The sequence below is a fragment of the Puma concolor genome, chromosome D3 (genome assembly GCF_028749965.1).
Source record: "Puma concolor isolate L17-30 chromosome D3, mPumCon1.1.hap2, whole genome shotgun sequence".
Classification (NCBI taxonomy): domain Eukaryota; kingdom Metazoa; phylum Chordata; class Mammalia; order Carnivora; family Felidae; genus Puma; species Puma concolor.
The window spans coordinates 34,221,847-34,240,221 of NC_141678.1; the positions used below are offsets into that span (position 1 = coordinate 34,221,847).

Below are 18,375 nucleotides of genomic sequence, written 5' to 3' on the forward strand. Positions count from 1 at the left end.
GGTTTGTGAGTTCGAACCCCGTGTCGGGCTCTGCGCTGCCAGCTCGGAGCCTGGAGCCTGCTTCCGATTCTGTGACTCCTTCTCTCTCTGCCCCTCCCCCACTCGTGCTCTGTGTGTGTGCCTCTCTCTCTCAAAAATTAAGTAAATGTAAATAAAAAATAGGCCAGACACAAAAGCACGAATAACTGTACAATTCCACTTCTAGGAGGGACCCAGAGTGATCAAAGTCAGAGACAAAGGAGAACAGTGGTTGCCAGGGGCTGGTGGGGGGGGGGGGGGGGGGGCGGGGCGGGCATCGGGGGCGGGGGAGGGGCGGAACGGGGAGTTAGTGTTTGAAGGGGACAGAGCTTCAGTTCAGGAAGATGAAAAAACTCTGCGGATGGATGGGGGAGACGACTACACAACGGTGTGAACGTACTCCATGCCACCGAACCAGATACCCTAACATGGTTAAGATGGAAATTCTGTGTGTGTATTTGACAGTTAGATTTTTTTTCCCACTAAAAACAATGATGAGACACACAAAATAACACACACACAAAGGATAATGTTCTAATTGCTGGGATGACAAGGGGAGCTGCGTAGTAAGGCAGGGGTCCTTTCAAAGGAGGGCATGAAGGAGGAGGCCGGAAAGAGGGCGAGAGCAGCGGCCTCCGAGAAGTCAGCACGCACATCCATTTGTGTCTGCTGGCCCCCAGGTTTCAAGGTTTATGGGCTCTTCATTTGCTTCCTGCTTTATAGCTTTAAGCCACTTAATTAGTGCAAGATAGCTGCGGCTCTTCCGGGAGTGCCTCCCGGTTGCATTTGCTTCAGAACGCTAACGGAGCCTCGGGGACAAGGGCCGTCTGTTTAGGGTTGTGGCTTAGAAAACCTCCAGTGAGTAGAGGTGGCCAGAGACTGCCAGCCACATAAATGCTGTTTGCCTAGACGGCTCAGGGCTCCCCTCAAAATGCCACGGTCTAGAAGACAGCAGAGCTGGGTTCTTGAGCACCCGCGCCATTGCCTGGCTATCTGACCTCAGTCAGAGGACGCCTGTGTGCCAGGGGCTGCCTGCCCCTGGCCGTGGGGAGCGTCTCTCCGGAATTCTCCCTCCCACACTGGCTGTGGCAAAGCGGACAGAAGCACGAGGCAAATCTAATCAGTGCCGTCGCAGGAGGGTGACAGTTGTGGCCCGCTCTCAGGGGGACAGCTCCCGGACACCGGCCTGGGGCTCCCCCAGCCACGGGGCCCAGGGTGTGCAGCTGCTCAATGGTGCGGCCCCAGGCCCGAGTAACAGCGACTGGCAGGCACTCCCAGGAGGGCACACACGTGTTTCCCAAAGTCAGGAATCCAACTTCCCAAGGCCTTCGCGTTTTCAGCACTGACTCAGCGTGATGTTCCTGCGCTTGTTTAGTTAAGTGCTCGGATGTCTCCGAGAGCGAGGGAGCTGCCCTCCCTCCACATTCTCCTCCAGGGAGAACTCAAGGCTCACTAACTTGTCACCGTGCTCGTTAGATGAGCCTAGAGTTGTCACTGAGGGGAGAGAAGGCTTCCTTTGCTAACACCGATTATGGCTTGTAGATGGTAAGATCAAGTGGGCCGCCACAGAGTGAGATGAAGGCCAAGTCCTCACTGTGTTGGGGTCCCGATGCATCTGTTACATATTCTGTGCACAGAAGGAGAAGTTCTGGCCAGGTCCTGGGAGCCACGGGCCAGCCCCATGCTTTCAGCTGGTGACCTTGGGCAAGTCACTAATCTCTATTCCAATGTCCTAATGTATAAAATGGGGGTCATTCTACTTGCATAACTGCTGCAACAAATTAGCAGTAGATTAAGATGGCTCCCACTCAGTACACCCAGAATCACTTTGGGGAGAAACTTCTCAGATGAGGCCCAGGGAGCTGGATCGCAGGCATGCACGGCATTTGACAGGAAGACTAAAAAAAGGCATGTCTCCCACTACAGGTGCAAACACAGGTTGGGGTGGATAAGATAAAAATGTAGTTAAAGCACCACCGAATGCAAACTGGTGCAGCCACTCTGGAGAACAGTATGGAGGTTCCTCAAAAAAACAGAACTACCCTACGACCTAGCAATTGTACTACTAGGTATTTATCCAAAGGGTAGAAAAATACAACTTCAAAGGGACTCAGGCATCCTCATGTTTACAGCAGCACTATCAACAATAGCCAAACTATGGAGAGAGCCCAAATGTCCATTGACTGATGACTGGGTAAAGAGGATGGGGTATATCTATGCAATGGAATATTACTCAGCCATCAAAAAGGATGAGATCTTGTCATTTGCAACGATGTGGATGGAGCTAGAATGTATTATACTGAGCAAAATAAGTCAATCGGAGAAAGACAAATACATGTGGAATTTAAGAAACAAAACAGATGAATATACAGGAAGAGGAAAAAAGGAGAGAGGGAAATAAATTACAAGAGACTCTTAACTGAAGGTTGATAGAGGGAGGTGGGTGAGGGATGGGCTAGATGGGTGATGGGTATTAAGGAAGGCACTTGTTGGGATAAGTACTGGGTGCTGCATATAAGTGATGAGTCACTGAATTCTACTCCTGAAACCAGTATCATGCTGTAGGCTAACTAAAATTTAAATAAAAAATAAATAAAATAAACATAAATAAATAAAACAAAGCACCACCAAATTCAGTAGTTTTATCATTATGTATTTTCTTAGTCAACTATCAGGAGGGGAAGAATCCAAACTTCTTACCCTGGAATGGGGTTCTGATACTCAAAAGTCTGGGATGCAAAGTGAACATAATGTCTATAACACATATGAAGAGGAAGCAGCCTCTTAACTGCTAACAAATGTCATCATGACCAGCACCTTTACCAAACCATACCTACTGTTCCTGGTCCCCTGACCCTGCCCCACACAGTCTGAGTAAAACCAGCCCAGTACTCAGATCCAAATCCCTGAGATTTCACAGACCGAACAGCAGCGTTCTGGTGCCTGGGCCTATTGTAATAGGCAAGGATGCTGAGCTGTGCGGAAGACGGCCCTGGAAAGAAAGAGGACCGTCCAGCCTGGCCCAGGCGGTTCCAGGAAGGTGCCATGGTAGCACCTGGAGTCCACTTGGCATTTTTAAGAATAATGGGGCAGGGTCCTGACCTTTGAGATGGGGACCTGGAGGAAGATATCCTGTTTGGCGACAGAGAAAAGCGGGCCACAAGCAAAGGAAGCTCGCCGTCCAGGAGTTGGGTCGGTGAGAATTGAGGGACACAATGGGAAGAACCTGGCCCTTAGGTATTGATCTTGCCAAATTCTTAAGCTATTTTAATTGTGGTAAAATATACATAACACACAACTTGCCATCTGAACCATTTTTAGTGCACGGCTCCGCGGTACTAAGTACATTCACTCGGTTGTGCAACCATCACCACCGTCTACTTCCAGAACTTTTTCCATCCTCCCGAATTGAAACTCGGTACCCAAGAAACAGCAACTCCCCATTCTCTCAATCCCAGCCCTCGACAATCACCCTTGTACTTTCCGTCGACGCTAGGTCCCTCACACAAGTGAAAGCGTACAGAACTTACTGTTTTTTGGGGGACTGGCTTATCTCGCTTAGCATAATGCCCTCAAGGTTCACCCATGGTGCAGTATGTTGCAGAATTCCCTTCCTTTTTAAGGCCGAATAGTATCTCAACGTATGTATGGACCACACTTTGTTTATCCATTCACCTGTTGACGAACACTCCATTTTTTGGCCACTGTGCGTAACGATGCTATGAGCACGGGTGTACAAGCTACTTAAGGCTCCACTTTCAGGAACGCTGGGCATGTGCTCAGAAGTGAAATTTCTGGATCACACTGTAATTCTGTGTTTAACTTTCGAAGGAACCACCATACTGTTTTCCACAGCAGCTGCGCCATTTTACACCCCCACACACGGTACACAAGGGTCCCAATTTCTCCACATCCCTGCCAACTGGTATTTTTTTCTCTTTTTGATAACAGCCATCGAATGGGTATGGTGTGTTGTACTTTGATTTGTGTTCCCCTAATGAGGAGTGATGTTGAGCATCTTTTCGTGTGCTTATGGGCTATTTGTGTATCTTCTTTGGAGACCTGTCTATTCAAGTCACTTGCCCATTTTTTAACAGGGTTGCTTTTCTGGTTATTGCCGACTAGTAACTTTTGATAACAACTTTTGAGAAGGCATTAAAAAACCAAAGATGTAGCAAACAGGGGTGGGATTTTTGACCTCTCTGTGGATATTATCACCAAGAGACCAGTTTTAGTCATGGTTAGGTAAAGGGGAAACCACTCTGTTTTATGGACAGATTTTTATATTTTTGTACTCTTCATTCCCACCATCCTTGGCTTGAATAAAACCCAAAAGGCCTATAGGAACAATGATGGGGAAGCAGAAATTAAGACCTATACACTGTACTGGCTCTAACGTTTCTCTTTTTCAGGATGCTTTCCTTAAATCGCAGCTCTTCAACACTACTAAATGAGAAGAGTTTTTCGACATGAAGGGTCATGTGTAGTATGGAATATCACTTGCTTTATGGAATTGCTCTCTTTTTTGGTCCACACTCTGATACATGATTCTCCTCTGAGAAGCTGTCGGTCTGTAGGCTCTCCCACTGGGCTTCTTTCTACATCACTCCCCTCCCTGATTCTTAGAAAGGGCTGCTTTGAAGTCTGGGTTTCTGAACACAAAAGATCTGAAGGTTAAAGCAAAGGGACCAGAATATGTCTCCTTGTTACTACTCTTCCCACCAACCATAAAAAGCTTTAATTCTGAAGGAGGAGGGGAGAAAAAAAGATCCCTATGTAATTAACATCGTAAAAGAAAACAACCAAACTTACTCTAAAAATGAAAGATAAACCTTCAACATCACAAGCGAGCAATGTTCTAGGCAAAGAGTGGGGTTTTGCCCACTCTGTTCTCCTGCCCAGCACCCTGGCAACACGTCAGCTAAGGGCAGCTTTGCACACACAGGACATTTGATTCTGAGGAGGTTCAAGTACACCATCCCCTTAGCTTTACAACCTCTCAAAGAGACCACGGGGACACTTCATAGATGAGGCCACCAAGGCACAGAGAGATAGAATAACATGGCTCAGATGACTTTACAAGCCAAAAGTAGAATCTGGAGCATAATTTGGTCTTGGGCTTTGCTGAGCGCTACACCCTGGCCCCAGGCTGTCTCTTAGGCTGAGGTCCTGCAAAGAACAGATGTCTCCCTGTCAAGGACTCGGGTCCCTGGGTAAAGGTCTTCTCTGGCCGATGACTGATAGGGATTCTCTAGGCTTTCTCTCGTTCCTTGCCAATATTTATTTCTGGAGAGATCTGGTGCGTCGACAACATTTGCTGACAGTATCCACTTGTTTCCAGCGTCTCCCCAGAATGGAAGAAATTACTTGATATCATCTTGCTGTGAACAGATCAACTAGAAAAGCAGGATGAATAAAACATTTCTTGGTCTAAAAGTTTTGCTCAAAGAGGAGGAGAAATGGGCACAGATGTTGGAAAGTTCCTTTCACAGAGTTTTCTTCCATGGGATAAAAAACATTCATGTTTCTCAGGAAGAAACCTGCCAATGACTGAAGCTGAAAGCTTTTTTTTTTTTTTTTTTTACAACTCCGAATCTCCACACATTTGATTAAATTTCTACTGTAGGTATTCCTACACATACAGACTTCCCAGGGCCTCTCCATTTCACTGGAGAACAACTTCATCAAGCCTTCTGAAACTAAGACCAAAGTACTCTCCCTTTCTCCGACTTCCCGTGACATCTGGGGGGAGCACGGAGGGTATGATAAAGGTTTGAGAGTGACAGCCTGATTGCTTGAATGCAGTCACCGGCTATTTAACAATATGAATAGATTAGGCCAGCATTCATCACAAATGAGAGCTGACCACCTTGTGGAAGGGGCCTCACTGGGTGCTTTTCAGATCTGGGATCCCAGGAGTTCATGAACTTGGGCTCATTCTGACCACCTCAATGAGTCATGATGATTCTGCTTTCAGGAGGAAGCAAGGGGAACAGCCACGGTCACACCTGTTGTGTCTTAAAACAGCAGCTTTCCGGGCCACAAGCGGTGGCTGATGGTGCCCACGAAGGGACGGGGGATGGAAGGCGGATGGAAGAACACAGGCCAGGTGGGTTGCTGACTCTCACAGATCACATCTGTCTCCCGAGGCAGAAGTCAACTCCACACTGTCTGCATCCTGGAGTTTAGAAGGGGCACCTGTTTGGGGGCGGGGGGGGGGGGGGTGTCTCTGGGAGCAACCCTTCATTTCCTAGAACGGTGTTCTCTAAGAAGTCTAGAATCTGAGAGGTTAGCCCACAAAGGCCTTTCCAGTTTGCAAAACATCAGCAAATCACACAAAAGACAATTTTGCCTCCACCTTGCCTACACGTACACATTATGTACAGACTCAACAGCCAGATGTAAAGGGCCCTAAGAGGCTGGTTCTTTATTTTTATTTATTTTTAAAAAAATTTTTTTTTCAACGTTTATTTATTTTTGGGACAGAGAGAGACAGAGCATGAACGGGGGAGGGGCAGAGAGAGAGGGAGACACAGAATCGGAAACAGGCTCCAGGCTCTGAGCCATCAGCCCAGAGCCCGACGCGGGGCTCGAACTCCCGGACCGCGAGATCGTGACCTGTCTGAAGTCGGACGCTTAACCGACTGCGCCACCCAGGCGCCCCTAGGCTGGTTCTTTAAAACAAATGACTTCAAAAACGTTTCAGAAGAAAATTTCTCATAGATGTTTTTGCTTGTTTCTTATACTCTTATCAATTTAAATTCATTTAAATAGTTGAAGTAGATTCATTGTAATAATTAAATTAAATCTGCTGTAAATCCAGCAGACCCCAAGGTCTGGCCCATCCAAGGGTCCGCCCCCCTTCCACTCTTCCCACAGAATGGGCTTCCTACAGACTTTGTGGATGGTTGATTTCTGGCACGCCCAGGCTCTCACTCCGTCCTCTGGGCTCTCTTGGTTTGTTTTTTTTTTTCTTTTTTAAAAAAATTTTTAACATTTATTTATTATTGAGAGACAGAGAGAGACAGACTGTGAGCAGGGGAGGGGCAGAGAGAGAGAGAGGGAGACACAGAATCTGAAGCAGGCTCCAGGCTCTGAGCTGTCAGCACAGAGCCCGACGCGGGGCTGGAACTCATGAACCGCGAGATCACGACCCGAGCCGAAGTCGGACGCTTCACCACCCAGGCGCCCCTCTCTTGCCTTTTAAGGGCTGAAATGTTTACCACTTGTTCCGTCCCTGACAACAAGTATTTCCTGGTGTGCTAACTCCTTAAATAAAGCAACCTTGCATGTCTGTTTATCTGCTGAAACACTCTGGAGTCAAGAAATGTAATGAACTGTTTCTGCAGTAAAAGTGTATGCCAGGAGCTGTGAGGCAGAGCAACTGTAGGGCATTTCATACTTTGGCCCAAATAAAAGGTCCACACAGGCAACCCTTTCACAGTCAAGACCCCATCACTCAACCCCAGTCATCAGCTCTGTCTTCCCTTATGATGTGCAACATTTGCAACACCCAGCCCCGGCGAGCTGGGCCACGCTTCTCTTTAGGATTCATCCTTAATGCGAGACGGGCTTTCCTAGGTCATGACTCCTTGAGCTCTCTGGTCCTCTATCACCTCTTCCATTCCCTGTCGCCTCCACGAAGCCCGTCTCCTTTCCCTACGCTGGCGCGAAGAGAAGGAACACGAGATCTTCCACAAACACCATGCACGGCTCCCTCTACTGTTAGTTCCGTGACACCCACTTACCCACCCGTCCGGGGTCCCCGCCAAGCACATGCCTAAGGAGGAGCCACTTCCCACGGCACAGCCATCTCCCGGAGCTGGCCCGAGAAGTGTGCTGCCCACGGCCCTGGTCCACAGTCTCTCTGATGTCATAGATAGCAGAAAGTCTCTGTATTTCTCACATACTCTGAAAAGGCTTGGAAAAGCAAGCTCCCTCAAAACCGAATGCTCGTTCACAGTCTCGAAGTTTCTACAGAATTCAGGACAGAAAGCCCATGAGTATTTCCTTCTTCCTTTTCAGTCCTCAGCTACTCTTTAAAACACTTCGGTGCTTGTCCTCCTCCGATGTGCTATGCATGTGCTGGGGCAGAATACTTGAGATACACGGCTTGCGGAAAGTTGTCTGGTTTCAGACAACCCCTTTGATTTACGACCCTGTGGCTAAATCAGTGCAGGATTTTGGCGAAAGACCAATTCCATTTGCTTACAAGTCTGATCCTGAGGCTCTGGCGTTTCCCGGGCAATCATTTGCTTTTAATTACTATTCGATTCTACCACTGAAAGAATTCGGCTGGCTAACCCTTCAACTGCACAAAAAATCTAGGCAGAGGGTGACAGCTGCCCTGATGTTAAGCTCAGTTCAGGCAAAGCCTCTCCTTTCGGGGTTATTTTATGCAGTCCTGATTTTTCGTAGCGAAGGGTAGCCAATTTCATCCTGAAAGAATCCTCCCGGCACACCTGATTCTCTTCAAAGGCAATGTATTTGCCAAAGGATTCTGAACCTCACAGCAAAGCTGTATAAAGCTTAGAAAAACAAGTTGATTTAAAGTTTCTATTTTTACACGGTGTCCCGTTTCCAGAGGGGCTGAGACTAGTGGTTTCAAACTCAATTTAGCATTTAAACTAATTTTCAGCCAGGTCTCTACGGACCGGCAATTAGGGGGAGGCAAAGAGTTCAAAGAGGCGGGTGGCGGGGGGAGTGCGGTCTCTCCGGATGTGCTCCCAGCCCTCCTCCTTCCCGTTCCCAGCGGGTGAGGCGACCCGCCACTGGCCAGCAGGCAGGGAGCACCTGGGGCTTTGCCTGCACCGAGTCTGGAAAGGCACCAATGGCCAAGTCCGTTTATTCTTCTCGTAGCTGTCCTGGGGAAGGATCTAAAAACTTCCTGAGGACCTGGCGGCATGCTGCAGGCCAAGACGTTCAACGCCAGGGACAACAAGAGAAGAATGGGCCCTTTCAGCTCCCAGAGCCACACAGACCTCACTGGCCTTCGAAGGACGCCCCTGGCCACGCGGGCTGGCAGTCGAGGCGGTGGACAGGGCTCATCGGCCCTGGACGCCTGCCTGGGTCCTCCTCCCAGCCCTGCCGCCATCTTTAGCTGTGGCCACTGCACTCCTCTGAGCCTCAGGGTCCTAACTTTCCTAATTCATTGAAAGTTTGCATGGTGATTCTGTTTAGATAATACGGGTTCATGGCACAAACTGCAAAAGGTACAAAAAGGTATACAGTGTTGAGGCTCCGTCCAACTGTCCTCCAACTGTTCCCTTCCCCGGAGACAATCATTTTGTTTCTCACGTCCCCTTCCAGAAATACTGCCCCCTCTGTAAGCTTATCTTGTTCTCCCTTCATTATTAGTTTTACACAGTGGTATCATACTGTTCCTACTCTTCTATACTTCTTCCTCCACCCCTTGCCCGTCCCCTTTCACCCTCCCCCTCCTCCTTCTTCTTAACAGTATGCCCAAGGTTCTTTCTACCTTTAAAATTTCTTAAATCAGGGCATTAGGATTGGGGCTTAAAGGATCTATGTCTTAAGAATCTGGGTAAATGTCCTCACGATCGCCTTAGCAGGGGAGGGAGCAGAAAATGGAAGGAGATGCTTCATAGTGAGTCATCATCAAACACCTGGAGGCCCGTGGTCAATGTCATCCCTCTAGGAGACACCTGCCCAGAAGGGCTACCTCCTCCAGGAGTGGGGAGAAAGGAGCATTGGTGGAGGGCCCTTTCCAGATGGCGGGCAGCATTCTGCACACCAATCCAATCGACTCTTATAGTCTTCCCACTTTATAGAAGAAAAATTAAGGCTTCAGAAGGTCAGATGACACAACCAACACCCCGCAGCTGACGGACACAGAAGAGGATTCCAGGATTGGCTACCACCTCCAAAGTCCATATTCTCATCAATTTATCCAGACAGTGTTAAAAAAAAAAAAAAAAAAAGCATGTCTCCCACTTTTTTGTTTACAAAAATCCTAAGGTCAGCCTTACAACTGTCATCCTTAGTCCCTGTGCCAATGGTAATAACTCACAGTCAAGACATTTTTCCTCCAGGAACCACAAGTGTGTGCCTTTGCCCTCCCAACAGACAGGCTCTGTTCAGTGAGTCGACTGACAGCATGAGAAATCCCTCCTACAGGTCTGGGAAGGAGTGGGAGAGAATCTTCCAGAGCTGCAAGTCTTAGGAATACTGATTTTACCTGTCAGGCCTCCTGATGAGGCATGCCACAAGTACCACAGTAAATTCAGAGTGAGGGGGTAGAGGTAAGAAGAGAAAGGTGTTATGGTTAAATCTGTTTTTCTTTTCAGTCCTAAAAAGAGCCTCCATAGGCATCTGAAGCTGAGGGAAAGGAATCTGAACCTGAATGTGTGCAAGCTATCAGCCCAAGGTCAGGTGCAGACAGCAGAGCAACCAGACTCCAGCTCGGGCAGCTCCAGGGCTGCACCTGCCTCTTCCCGCAGCAATTCAGCCTCCTCCCTCGGACTCCCTCCTCCATATTCAGTTCCCTGCTTCAATGCTCCTGCCTCTTGGCTGTCTGTTGTTGAGCAGTGTCTCTGCTGGTGGGTGAGCACGCCACGAAAAGGACTCTCTGTGCATAGCAGATCTTCATAAAGCTTCAGAGTGGGACCCGGTTGGTGCTCTTGGCTTGCATAACGTTTCTGGATTATCTGTGGGCCATTTTGATTCATGACATTCTTACCTCTCATTACCATAGATAGTTGAAGAGTTGGCTAGATTGTACTCAGAGAAAGCCAAATGTTTGGACGAAAGCTCCTTACCCTGCTGCTCTCTCACACCAGAGATATCAAGAGCAGTTCTATTCATAGGGCAGCAGGTGGCTCAGTTGGTTAAACATCCGACTCTTGACTTCACCTCAGGTAATGATCTCACGGTTTGAGAGTTCAAGCCCCACATTAGGCTCTGTGCTGCCAGCATGGAGCCTGCTTGGGACTCTCTCTTCCCCTCTCTCTCTGGCCACCCCACTCACATGCTCTCTCAAACTAAACAAACATTAAAAATAAAAAGGAGGGAAGTGCTGTTTAGCAGCAGCATACAGCACCGCCTCTGGATGACACTTCCACCTGGAAGGGTCCCACGATGGTACTGGGAGCCCGTGACTCCTAAAAATCTCCCCAGAAACCGCACCCGTGCCCAGGTGCCACTGTCCTCTGGATGCCTTTGTGTGATGTGCATTTGGGTGGAGCTTCAGCTTCTCAGCTCCTCCCCCATCCTGAGGGGTGCTGGGGGATCCCAGGCAGATACTGGGACGAAGGCAGGCAGGAAAGGCCACCCTCTCCCTCACTGCCCTAACTCACTTCTTCCTCCTCAGTGCGTCTGGCACCTTACGGCAGGACACAGTCAAGCCGTGAGCCCAGGGAGCGCTGGGTCTGGGGCCCTGGGCCCTCCGTCTGGCTTCACCTCACACGTGGGGACAGTCCCTGGTGAGATGCATCTAGAGGAAGCAGCCTCCGCCAAGTGGGCTTCCTCAGCAGATTTCCCACAATTATAATAAAGGCGACTTTCATTACAGGAGCTCACAATAACACAGATAAATAGAAGATAACACCAAGTGGTCTTTGGCAGGGAAAGTACTCTGGGATATCTCTACCAGTCATAAATGAACTCAAAGGACTAAGAAAAAAAAAAAAAGATGAAAAATAATGAGTAAACTGTCAAACAGAAGTCAAATGGGGCCCCTCATTTAGAAAATCACTGTTCTAGAGAAGATTCCACAGAAGCCAATCTGATGCAGGGGAGCACTGGAGAAATCTCCCCTGGCACCCTCTCTGCACCCCCTCCCTGTCTAGAGCTTCCCCAACTTCTGCGGTGGAAACGATCATGTTACAGGCTGACACGGATTCTGAGCCCATGGGAAGGAAATGCTTTGTGAATTCCAAATATAATTACTGGACTATCATTCAAGAAAAGAACATTATAAGGTTTTAATTGTTTCCTGCCCCCCTCCGTCCTCCCTGGTGATTACAGTGACTTTACATTTCACTTAGTCGAATGGAAAGAATGTGGGGTCTGGAGAAAGAGGGCGGGGTTCAAGTTCCAGTGCAGAACCTCCCTAACTGGGTGACCTGGGGCAAAAGACAACCCCTTGAGTCTCTGCTGCCTCTCCCCTCAGCCCGATAGGGTGGCGACATCTGCCTCAAGGGGTCCTTGTGAAGACTGACAGCAGTAACGTGGGTGGGTGTAAGACCACAGCCTTACAAGAGCCCTGTCGCTTTCCCTCAGGCACCCCTCCGCCTCCTCCAGGGCTGGGATCATTGCTGTCGTTGTCTCTCCCAAGTGTGGTTATAACATCTCCGAATTCCCTTTATGCTTTCCTCTTAGAATCAAAGCAGATATTCCTGAAGGGTCAGAGCTAAACAGAGCCTTACAAATATTCTAGAATAACCACCCCAGGAACCCCTAGCACACCAACAACCCCACTACCACCACCCATGTCAACAGGAAAACCACAGCCCCTGGCCGTAGAGCAAGGTGGTGGCCCAGCCAGGTCTCCTGCTTCTGCTGCGCGTGCCTCCCCGTGCAGCCCTCCACATCTCCCCCATGACGCCGGGTGCTTCCTCTCATGGGGCGCTTTGGGCCCCACTGACACGTCTCCCTGCGGGCCACTCATCTTACTTAATAAAGAACAAACAGCCCGCAGGCCGGGAGGGCGGTCAGCTGCAGGGTACCTTGGCATTCTGCAGCGGGGGCTGGTAACTGGACGGCCGATAGAACATCCTCTGCGAGGCGTCGGTGTGGATGTCCCCGAGGAAGAGCTCCTCCACCAGGCGGTCCAGGTTGTGCTGGAGGTACTGCTTCTCCACGCGGATGAGCTGCAGCTCGTGCATGGCGAAGTTCACGGCCTTGGTGCACTCGCAGCCATTCTCTTCTCGCCACAGGTCGTAGGGCACGTCCTGCACCCAGGGGCCCCCGGCCGGCACGAAGCCGGGGCACGTGCGGTTCACCAGCTGGCTGAGCCTCTCGGCGACGGCCTCCGTGTGGCAGACGACCTGCACATTGTGCAGCTGGTAGTCAGCCTCAGTGCCCCCGCGGATGATCCAGGAGGCCTGGCGCAGGCGGACCTTGCCCCGGATGACGAGGGTGTAGGTGGGGCTCGTGCACCTGTTGCCGCCATAATAGAACTGGTAGGCCTTGAAGGTGTTGTTGTGGTAGAATCTGTAGGACCTTGTGATGAACTCTGGGCCCGACCTCACTTCACAGCTGGAGGAGAAAAGGGGAAGGAAGGCATTTTAAAACCCAAAGGCATGTGGAACAGATTCGTTACCCTGTCAAGAAATCATGGTCATGATAACAAACGTTTACTCGGCTGGACATTACTCTCTGCCTTCAGAGACACCAATTCATTGAATTCTCACAACAACCCCTGAGTAAAGTAGTATTGTTTCCATGTTACAGCTGGGGAAACCAAGGCACAAGAGATTAGGGAATGTGCCCCAGGCTCCAAAACCAGCCAGTAGCAGGAGCAGACCAGGAATCCAGGCCGTCTGGCTGCAGGTCTGTGTTCCTAATCTCTCTACACCACATTCTTTCATTCATTTTATGAACAAGCCAGGAGAGCCCAATCCTGCCAGCCTCACTTCCACCCAGCGGCCCGACTGCAGAGAAGTGTCTTCCTTTCTGGTGGGACGAGGGAAGAGTATAGTGCTGGCCTATGAAGGAAGTATCCTTATGCTAGTGCAAAAAGAGTTGATTTCCTGAACAATTCCCTTTTATGGACCTTGTCTAGAGCAGGCAGGTGCTGGATGTCTGTCATCCTGAAATGGAATCCAGTCTGGGGAGAAGTCACTTAGAGGCACTTGCACATTCACCCTCCCATCTAGTGAAAATTAATTTTCCCTCTCCTGGAAAAACAAAGGGTCCATTAGTGAAAAAGCAAAGCTAACATAACAACAGATATAAGGGTCCGTTCCGTCTGTGCTGACAAAATGACAATGACAAAATGGTTTTATGCTGTGGCTTTAGATAAATGCTGGATTCCTAGGCCAGAAATACTTGGATGAGGTCTACAGGGCACAAATGGCTCACAGGAACTGATCACCGCTGTACCTGTGGCCAGTTCCTGTCTCTGTAGCACAGCCCGCACCAGAGAAATGCTGGAGAGTTCCTTCAACACATCGGCCAAAGAGCCAAAGACTCCGTCCTCTGTAACCCTCTGCTAGATCCCACTCTCAGTTATATCATGCCTTACATGTCATCAGTTTTGGCCTTATAAATCTGCTCCAATCTGTGATATGTATATATATGTATATATGTGTGTGTGTGTGTATATATATATATATATATACACACACACACACATATATATTTTCATATATATATACACACAATGTAATATCAGAACTCAATGTGATACACAATATATCATATATCATGTTATATCTATAGTATTTACTATATGTTATTTATAATAATTTTGGTTTGAGCAGATCCAGCATCGCTAAATCAAGCAGTGGGGCTGAAATCTCAAAGGCCCGTGCTTCTCAAAATTGCTAACATGTCCTTTTTTTCAGCTCACACACTGGAGAGAGGTAAACATTACTCCAAGCGGGCAACTCCCTCTGGGGAGGGCAGTCAGTGAACGTCCGATGAGGGTGCATGCACAGAAGGCACTCAGAGGAACTTGGCAGAGTCTGCAGAGAAGGCTTGGAAGGAGACAGACATAACGCTCCTCCCCCCTAGGAAGGAGGCTCCCTTTGGCGTGAGTGGTAAATGCAGTTTAACTGCTCATCTGGGCACTGGTGGTGGTGTGCCTCGGGGGGCTCCAGAGCTCGGCGCTCTGAGCACCTCAAGTCCTCCACACTCCACGGACCCACCACCTCCCTCACCTAGGCCTCCTCGCCGCTAGATGCACCTGCTGCGTCTTTTAATTGGTCAACCTCACATCACTTTTCTACCACTCAGCCAGGGTGCCTCGCATGAAAGCATGGTCTTTGCTGCAAACTCGTCAAAGACCTTCCAGTTCTCCTCTTGGATGGTAAGTCCAGTTCGGACAGACGTGCTCTGGCTGGCCTTGCCTGCCTCAGGAGCCTCCTCTGGAGCTGTTCTCCCCAGATCAGACACCCAGGTTTACTTGCACCTCAGCTACAAGGATTCTGGGTCAGTTGTTTCTCCAACCCAGCCTTTGCTAGTTCTTCCAGATGGAAAGCTCTTCCCTGGGTCTTTGCACAGCTAACGACATCCCAGCTCAAGTGTCCTCTCCTTCGGTAGCCTTTCCTGACCCCACCCCCATCCTAAAATAAGGTCCCTGGTATTCCCCTTTAGCACCTGTTGTTTTTTTCCCTCTTCATAGCACTTCTTTGTATGTTTATTTGAAAAATTCCTGAAGACAGGGACCATGTCTTGTTTTGTTCACTGCTATGTACACAAAATCTAGAACAGTACTTGGCACACAGTAAATAGTTGTGCAATCAATAAATATTTTTTTTTAATAAAATGATAAATTATTAAAAGCACATCGCGTTCAGGCTGTGCAAATATTTACCATCTCCTTATTTTAAGAAACCCCATCTTTAGAAAAAAATAAAACCTCTGGGTCTTCATCATCTTATAAAATTCCTTTTTTGTCTTCTCTGTGTGCATTTGATCCCTCCCCAAGGTACCTGGAGGCTGCAAGGGAGAAGTGATTAGATCCCAGAGTGAGCCTCGTTAATTCTCAACAATTTAATGGGTAGGGGAAAAACTGCAGGTCTGCCTCTAGGCTATTTTTAAAAGCTCTAATGGAAGATAAGCCAGAGCTCAAACTGGGATAAATCTCAGCTCTGCAACCTGGAAAAGAGTCCAAGATCTACGCCCTGGCTAGTAGAGGTAGCCTGAGTACTTTTTCACGTACTCTTAGAACCCTGAAGCCGTATATTAAATTACCAGAATATGGCTAGAATATTTAGACCATCAGAACCTTGCAAGTCATGTTTCAGGGTTGGTGAAACACAGACTCCTAATTTCACTTGCTAATGGTTTCTTTTCATACACGAGTGGTCCCACAGACTTCGGTAAACAAGGACCCATTCACTCACACCCCTTGGTTAACAGTGGTACATCTCTGCTTTAGCTAAGATTTCTACAGTACTTAGCTCTGTTTCTTTACCAACCAGAGTTTCAAAGTGTTGCTTGGCTTTTAGTTAGAACTTAGATAACACCTACACCATTGCAGATAGGAGACAGTCTCTGTGCATCTGAGAAACCCTAAGAGAGGCCTTCCATAGACGTTGTGCTCTCTGGTCCCTCCCTGGCCCGGTCCAGCCCTGGCCCTCTTACCCAGTGGACACCCAGTGGCCCTCGATCGCTGGTGGCATCTGCACAGTGATCCTGGCGCCATTGTGGAGATGTTTGAGCATGTGATGGCACTGTGATTCCTTGAAAGCCCTCCAGGCACTTTTCTCTAAGGATCTGGGATGGGATCTGCTGTCAGGATGAAGGAGGGCAGAACCCTCTCCCAGCCCTGAAAGAGAAAAGTGGAAGTTCGCTGAAAGGAGAGCTTGCAGCAGACAGGAAGGAGTCAGGCTGAGGAACTGCTCCTTGGCCGGAAATCACTGCAAGTGGGAAACGCACTCCTACCCCGCCACGCTTATCACTGTCTCTGTTCTCGTGGAGTTCACATCTCAAAGGCAGAGGTGTCCCTGGAGACCGTTTCCCAGGTGGGAAAGCCGAGGCCCATGGAGACAACACAGACTCGCGGGAGGTCTCTTGGCTAGTTCCTGGCAAAGCCTGAGCTCAAATCCGTGCATCTGTGAAGCAGCAAATAAGGTCGTGCATCCAAACGAGCAGCTTACAGTGCAGGCAAATGAATGTAACAGGGACTGAAGAGAGAAAGGAACATGTCCCAAGGGAGGAGTAAGAAAGGGGTCGTGCGGGGACCCATTTAGGGGAGGAGGGGGAAGAGTGTGGAGATCAGCCTCAGTGGAAAGGGAAAGGGAATTGTGATGGAGGGGAGAAAGGCCCAGGAACAACTTGTATGGACTCCCATCTGACATGTGCTCCCTGGCTTGGCTCCCAGCTGTTCCCGCCAAGCCTTCCATCCTCTGGTTCTGTCTCTGGATGGACACCCTCCACGGGGCTGCCCATCAGTCGGGTATAAGTCATATTACCCGCCCTACAGTGGGGAAGTGTGGGACACTTTCCCCCAGTTACATTCCCACTCCAACTCTTCACACCCACAAAGTCGGTGACAATACAGGGTTCTAATAGGAATAACTACAAGAAGACTGTACATTTTTATTTCCCATGGGTAAAGGGATATTAGGACTAAGTTTGTCTTCAGTATAAGTGGTTTATGTTGCCGGACACTTAACCATGCAAAATAGCCACCAGCCCCACGTTCAGAATAAAGCCATGCTGGCAAATGAAGTTATACTCTGAAAACCCATTGTTTTGAGATTCACTCCTGAAGTAATTAACACATTAATACGACTTCATCGTGGACCTACTAGGTACTCAGCACCTTGTTAGCAAGCCCCCCGCCCCCCCGCAAACCCCAGTTAGACAAATGTATAAAAACAAAATAGAAATATACACGAAATAAATAAAATGCATCTGTTAGAATGCTACCTATGAGGGGGCAATCATATATTTTTTAATCAACACCTTAATAACTTCATAGAGAAACCATGGCTTACAAGAGAAAATTTAATTTAATTTAAAAATGAAACGTTAGGGGCGCCTGGGTGGCGCATTCGGTTAAGCGTCCGACTTCAGCCAGGTCACGATCTCGCGGTCCGTGAGTTCGAGCCCCGCGTCGGGCTCTGGGCTGATGGCTCAGGGCCTGGAGCCTGTTTCCGATTCTGTGTCTCCCTCTCTCTCTCTGCCCCTCCCCCGTTCATGCTCTGTCTCTCTCTGTCCCAAAAATAAATAAACATTGAAAAAAAAATTAAAAATAAATAAATAAATAAATAAAAATGAAACGTTAGACCCAGAATATGGTGACTTACAGCAACATGATGAAATCTACTGGGGAAACTCAGACCCACAGGTTGATAACATTCAGATATTTGTAAAATATTCAGATTTTCAGATATTTGCCATGATTCAGAGGGCTGAACGAATCCTTTGTGGAAAGTCCTTGGTACTTGAGAAGACAGCAGTCTCCACGTGGGAAGTCTGGGGCTTTCCTCTGAGCAACATGCTGGCCGTGGGCTAGAGCAGGGATTATTCTTATGTATCTTAAATGAAGCGAACAGGGAACGAGGCAGAGACACCTATGGGTACAATTCAACTAAATGACAAGTGTGAAAAAAGATTCTAAAACGAGATGATGGTGCTGTGTTCAAATGACACGCAACCTCACCACCAACCCCGTGTCGCCCAGCCAGGTGATTGGGACCCCAGCCAGAATGAGCGAAACAC

At 48.6% G+C, this 18,375-nt stretch overlaps 1 protein-coding gene across 1 annotated transcript in view; it reads right to left on the reverse strand.

The window, feature by feature from the left end:
* APCDD1 (APC down-regulated 1) overlaps window positions 1–18,375 on the reverse strand; it is a 34,762-nt gene that overhangs the window by 4,626 nt on the left and 11,761 nt on the right. Inside the window, exons 2-3 of the mRNA XM_086682449.1 lie at window positions 16,291–16,474; window positions 12,705–13,236 (exon numbers count right to left, since the gene is read on the reverse strand). Coding sequence (XP_086538575.1) covers window positions 12,705–13,236; window positions 16,291–16,474 — 716 coding nt within the window. The remainder of the gene's footprint in view (window positions 1–12,704; window positions 13,237–16,290; window positions 16,475–18,375) is intronic.